Below are 6512 nucleotides of genomic sequence, written 5' to 3'. Positions count from 1 at the left end.
TTGAAATCTGGATGACTACATACAGTTGGCTGAGAATTAGAAATTAACAGTAATGGAGTACGTCTTAAAATAGCATCTCCTTTATATTTTACACGAATGTTGCATGCAATTCCTTTACAAACTTTTTTGAAATCCTCTACAGCACCTTCTTCTAATGAAATTTCATTTCCAATGATTATACGCCTATTTACGGCGTCTTGAAGAGCAAATTGATTCGTCTTATTATTGCATCGGCCAATGTGGCCTACATTAGGTCCAAGATGCGACCCTGCTATGTTAATGATAATCACCTTTTATCCACTGTATATAATAAAATACGTACCATAGACAAATCAAAGCAGAAATTTAAACTAGGAGAGTTCGTAAGAATCAGTACAAACAAAGCCATTTTTTGATAAAGGATACACACCAAATTGGTCTACAGAAATATTTAAGATAATTGGAGTCCAAGAAACAAATCCTAGGACATACACTCTGCAAGATTTTGAACTAAATAATATTGCTGGTGCGTTTTATGGTCATGAATTACAGAAAACAAAATACCCCAATACTTATCTAGTAGAGAAAGTATTGTACAGGAAAGGAAATAAGGCATTTGTGAAATGAAATGGTTAGGTTTTGATAGAAAACTTAACAGTTTGATTACAGTAACATAAAATGTAATTTTATTATATAAAATTACAGTTATTTTTAAAGAATTATATAAAAATTACAGTTGTGTTTTAAAGATATACCAAACGAACAACTGCTTCTTAAAGTTCCTAATAGTTATACTACAGATGCCCACCATCACACAACACATCAGGAATTTTAAAGCATTTACAAAAAAAGGCCTGAATACTAGGAAATGAAAATAAGCTTCACAGTTTTCACATGATTCACAATTGTCTAACAGTTCACACTTGCCTGCTTTTGTGAGGGGCCATTACACTCTTTACTCCACACTGTTCGCCATAATGTTTTAAGTAGCACTCTTTGTACCACTTCACCAGCAGATTTGTATTCAATTTCGCAGTTACTGGTTGGTACCTGCCAATACCATTCAGCTTACGTACAGCATGTAGTGAAGGGCAGCCTTTCTCCTCCACATTAGTTATTAGGCAGTCAGGTAAGAACACTCTTACCCATTTCACTTTTTCAGTACCTTTAACAAGTACAGTGCAGTTTGTTGGTACCACTGATTCGATGGAGTTTAATGCACTATCCAGCGAGACTCCAACTGAATTAATGTTGTAGTGGTGATGGTTCTCTGCCAACCATTTTGCTGATTCGATATCAAGTTCGTAATACGGTGTTGTACATTGAAGAATGTAACTTCCAGAGGCAAACACTGTTCCATCATTGCACAGCATTTGGAATGCTAAGTCCTTAGGAACAAATTCATTCGCACATGTCTTGAAGCCTTGACAGTCGAAGATTACAGTGTACATCTTGAAAGAAGTTTACACACACACACACACACACATACACTTGCTGCTGTTGCTCGTAGATGTCGACGTTGTCGATTCAGAGGACATGATGTGCTGTGCTCCAAATCACCCCCCTTATGTACTAAAATTCGAGTACAGCCGCTTAAAACAACTGTTATCAACACGTGTCGGGCAACCTTTTGCTGGCGTGGGTGCTTGCTCAGATAAGGACAAATTATCTCGGCGGGACAGTGACGCCGCCATCGCGACCTTGGGACCCCGGGGGCCCAATTTTTTTTATCAGTTGCTGACCCTCGAATCATGAAACGACGCAGTCATGTTTCGATTCATGAGGGTCAGCTGGCCTACCCACTTGCGCTGGGTAGACGAGACTAGACACTTTTGCTTGTCTGCCTGATCGTTCAGACAGACCAACACGCTCTTTTAGAATGCACCTCGGCGTGGGAGGTGCAGTGACGCTTTCTTCTTTCTTTCTCTGTTCTTCGTCATTGCAGACGGCTGGTCACCGCGTGAGCACAGATGCTTTGTTCAGCGGCGGCTGTGGTGTCCGCCCTGGGTGGAGTGGTGGGGGATGAGTGGGTGCGCGGGCACTATGCTCGATCGCTCAATGGGTTGTATGAATAAAAACGAGAACATTCGAGTTGATACTCAGAGCAAAAGAACATTCTCAAAGTAAGTTCTCAGTTTCGTATGAATAAAAACTAGGAAGCATAATCTCTGACCCTGGAGTACTTTCTCTCTACCTCCCCTCCTTGCTGAGTAAGTTCTCAGCAAAGATATTTAAATCCAACATCTTTGGTTCTCACTCTCAGTTTGTTTCGTTAGCGACTTTGCGCGTGTGTTGTGTTAGCGAAAGTTTTCTGAAGTTATTTCTGTGCCGAAATGGAAGACTCAGAATTGGCGTTTGTTAACATTATTGAAGATTACCCCGCAATTATCAGCAAATCACAAACTCCGGCCGCAAGAAGAGAGAAAGCGGATTGTCTTAAAGAAGTTCAACACCGTTATAGGATTAATTTCGGGAAAGAAATAACGGACGTGCAGATCATGAAGAAACTGCACAATATGAAATCCCGTATCAAGGCGAAAACGGATGTGAATAAGACGGGAAACATCAAGATTTCACTGAAAAATTGGGAGCAGATATTTTTAAAGTTTTTGGACGGAGATGACTGCAACCCAACTATCCACAGAGTTCCTGGTAAGTCCCATACTTTTCGATTTTTTAATTACGCGCTTAATGCTTTGAAATTGTGATTCAGACAAATACGTATTTTTAACATGTTAAAATGAAACAATGTTTGGTAAATTTCGTTTACTATATCACCGCTTTTCAGTGAAAGTATCACAGTGTACTTTGCATGAAATTGGACGAACCTCCCCCACATTTCTGCGTAAACCTGTTTGGTATATTTACTAACTAGAAACTGAATCCTGACATACTACTATTACTTTTTTTTTTTAATTTTCATTAGGAGCTTTTGCAGTAGGTGGTGGTTCCACATCTATCATCACATCACCAAGGAATTCGGAGGTAGCTGGCACAGACTGCATGTATGAACAAGAGCCAATTTTGCAGCTACCACTAATTGTTCCAGTCGACCATATGGACCTCGTGGGCCCCGAAGTCGTCGTACCTTCACAATCGCCTGCTTCGGGGCATGAGAGTGTGCTTAAACGTCGGCGATTAAGCATGGAAACGGATGAGACACGTAATTTGTCTACTCCAGAGCTGCAAAGGCTGGTGCTATTGTATCAGTTGGACATATTGAAACGAAAGCAGCAGAAATTGATGCGCGAAGAAGACAATGAAACAAATTTTGTGTAGTGTCTTTATTTACATAACAAATTTTATTAATAAAAACATCTTTTTAAAGTGAATGTTCATTTTCATTCCTCATTTACCAAATTGCATATACTCTTACAAAAATTATTCAGTACAAATGTCTTTACAGCGAAACAATAAGAGTAATATAATCCAATCTGAAATGTTAAAAATAGTGTATGCACTTATATTGTTGGGTCTGGCCAGTATCTTCACATCATTGAAACAATTTCTGGTAAAGTAAATCAAAAAGAGTAACTTGTTTGTATTTTAAATGCAGCAGGTTAGACAGTTGTGCACTTATTCACTGTAGCACCTGGGAAATATCGTCACCACATCCTTGAAACAGTTTCTGGTAAAGTAAAGCAAAAAGAGTAACTTGTTTGTATTTTAAATGCTGCAGGTAAGACAGTTGTGCTATTATTTACTGTAGCACCTGGCAAATACCTTCACCACATCCTTGAAACAGTTTCTGGTAAAGTAAAGCAAAAAGAGTATGGGTGAAGTGGGGTAAGTGTAACCATGGGGTTAATGTAACCATGGCTTATGGTGCCTTAAAGAAGCTGTATTTTTACCTCTGATTTATCACACATGTTAATTTACTCCTTTCTTTGTTATATTTAACCAGAAGTTGTCAAATCTGACATAAATTGGTAATTAATTTTTGGACTTGAATGGACGTCTACATTTTCACTCTGCGAGAGAGTGACATACTCAAAATTCAGTGCTGCCTGAGCCTACTTTGGGTCACAAGGGAGACCTGACATTTGGTGTTACGTTTGATTCATACAACGTTCAATGACTAAATAATAGTTAGGGCCTAAGTGTGAATATAATAAGTTGAATTAGGGCAGTTTAGCATTAAACACAAATTGCCTATAACTTTCGTTCAATTTCCATGAAAAATAATAGAAAGTGAACTCATAAAGTGAATTTCTCTTGAGGCTACATATTTTATTATTTTTGTTAAACTGCCTAGTAAAGAAAAAAATTACTTTTGTAGAATTTAAACTAATAAATTACTGGCCTAAAACAAAAATCATCTATGATGCATTCTGTTTCAGTGTTTTATGGTTTAGGCTAACACTTATTTTTTAGTTTAGCTAACATTTTCTGTGTATTTCATAATATACAAAGAGGTGTGTGCTAAAAAGTTCATATCTTGAGTAAAATTTAAGATATTTTAATAATTTAAAAACCTTCAAATTCAGTAAAAATTGGGTAATCAGGTCACTTATCCCAAGTCTCTTTTACAATGCTCTGTATGGGTACAACAATGCGGGGTTACACTTGCCCCGAACCATGGGGCAAGTGTAATCTCACAACACAAAATTTTGAAAACAATTATTTGACCAAATTATTTTTTTTTTCAAAAACAAAATGTGTATTTATTAAAAGTCAGTAAGTCAAACTTTAAGCATGAGAAATTTCAAAATCATATCTTCAATAACAAGTTGCCAATTTGGTGTCAAAGTTGAACTATGCCAAAACGTGGTTACACTTACCCCACTTCACCCTAACTTGTTTGTATTTTAAATGCTGCAGGTTAGACAGTTATGCACTTATTCACTCTAGCACGTGGCAAATACCTTCTCCACATCCTTGGAACAATTTTGGTAAGGTAATATAAAAACTTGTGCCATCAATCTGCTGCAGTTACAGTACAGAAATTACAGTAAGGTTCCAGCAGTTCATGTTAACCTGTTGTGTCCAAAGCTATTTACAGTAGTATCTCTGTTCCAAATAGCTACATGTTAAACAATTTTTGTTGAAAGTAAAATCGATGATAGAGAATAAAAAAACTACACTAAACAGCATTTTATTACGTAACATCAGAGCACTGTGCTTTATTTTCATGAGGGAATAATTACAAAAAATATCAAATTGGGTTTAATTATGCAATTTTTGGGCAGACACCCATACATTACAGTTGTCGTATTACATTTACAATTTCCCGTCTCCTATTTGTTCCACGTACACGTACGTTTGCTGCTTCCTCTTCTCCCAGTACTGGAAGATTGTTGTCATCACTAGGTGCCTCAAAATCCTCATCCCCTACATGTTTTGCTACGTTGTGCAAAACAAAACAGGCTACTATCACACTGGGGAGTTTTGTTTGGGCAAGCCTTATTTTATTTTGCAGAATTGGGAAACGCCTTTTCACCTGTCCAAAGCACCGTTCGGTTATCACCCTTTCCTTAGAGTGAAGTCTGTTGTATGCCCTCTCATCAGGTGTTTCTGGATTTTGAAAGGGTGTCATTAACCACGGTGCAATGCCATATCCTTCGTCTCCTAAAATTAGGGCGTTGCACTGGTTCTCACGCAATATACGATAGACATCGGAGTTTCTCCATATCCTAGCGTCATGTACAGACCCTGGCCATGAAGCATCAACACTCGTAAACATTTCACTGTTGTCACACGTCGCCTGCACGTTTATAGATGGAAAGCCCTTTCGATTGACGTATTCGTCTCCATGTGAAGAAGGTTTCATTATAGGTATGTGAGTGCAGTCTAGGGCCCCTACCGCACATGGAAACTTGTATCTCGATTGCCAATTAACTTTCGCTGTTTCTAGTTCGTTAATGTTTCTCGGAAATCTGATCCACAACGGTGCTTTCCTGTTGACCTGTTGCAGAACATACGAAAATGTTATTGATACTGTAGTCTGGTGTACTCCCAAATCTTCTCCTACACCTATCTGAAAACCTGGATCCGCTAAATAGCGCAAAAATATTTTCATTTTGCATTCATTGGAAAGGGCGCCTCCTCTTCTTTCGTGATTTTCCGGAAGAAAATGATTCGCCAGCCAATTAATGTTTTGACTGTTAAATCTATACAAACTTCTACAGTTCCTTTCTTCAGTGTTCCTGCGTACTACGTATATCTTTTTTTGCCTTCCAAGAAACATAAATTCCGCCATTTTCGCTAAAAACACTCGGTAACGCTTAATAACAACACAACACAACAGAACTCACTCAGCTAGAAGTATGCTATGGAGCTCACTCACAAAAACAGAGAATGTTCTCCGCTTGTGAGAAACTTCTTTGGCTTTATTCATACGAAATCGGAGAATATACTTTGCTTTGAGCAACTTCCCCCACCCTTCACCCCACACTGAGAACATACTCGGGTGAAGTATATTCTCAGACTCGCTTTATTCATGCCAACCAGAGAACTTTCTCCGAACTTCTGAGTATAAAGTACAGGGTGGCGCAGATGGATCGGGTGGTTTTAAAATACTTGTCAAACTGTCA

General features: G+C 38.3%; 1 protein-coding gene across 1 annotated transcript; it reads right to left on the bottom strand.

The window, feature by feature from the left end:
- Window positions 1-5179: 5179 nt before the first annotated feature.
- LOC126214951 (putative nuclease HARBI1) lies at window positions 5180-6251 on the bottom strand. The gene has a single exon (XM_049941587.1). It carries the CDS (start codon window positions 6176-6178, stop codon window positions 5180-5182), a length of 999 nt encoding a protein of 332 aa, XP_049797544.1. The 5' UTR covers window positions 6179-6251.
- Window positions 6252-6512: the final 261 nt, after the last annotated feature.

Source organism: Schistocerca nitens, chromosome 12 (genome assembly GCF_023898315.1).
Source record: "Schistocerca nitens isolate TAMUIC-IGC-003100 chromosome 12, iqSchNite1.1, whole genome shotgun sequence".
Taxonomy (NCBI): Eukaryota; Metazoa; Arthropoda; class Insecta; order Orthoptera; family Acrididae; genus Schistocerca; species Schistocerca nitens.
The sequence above is the reverse complement of the archived record's forward strand: the minus strand, read 5'-3'. Positions and strand labels throughout refer to the sequence as shown.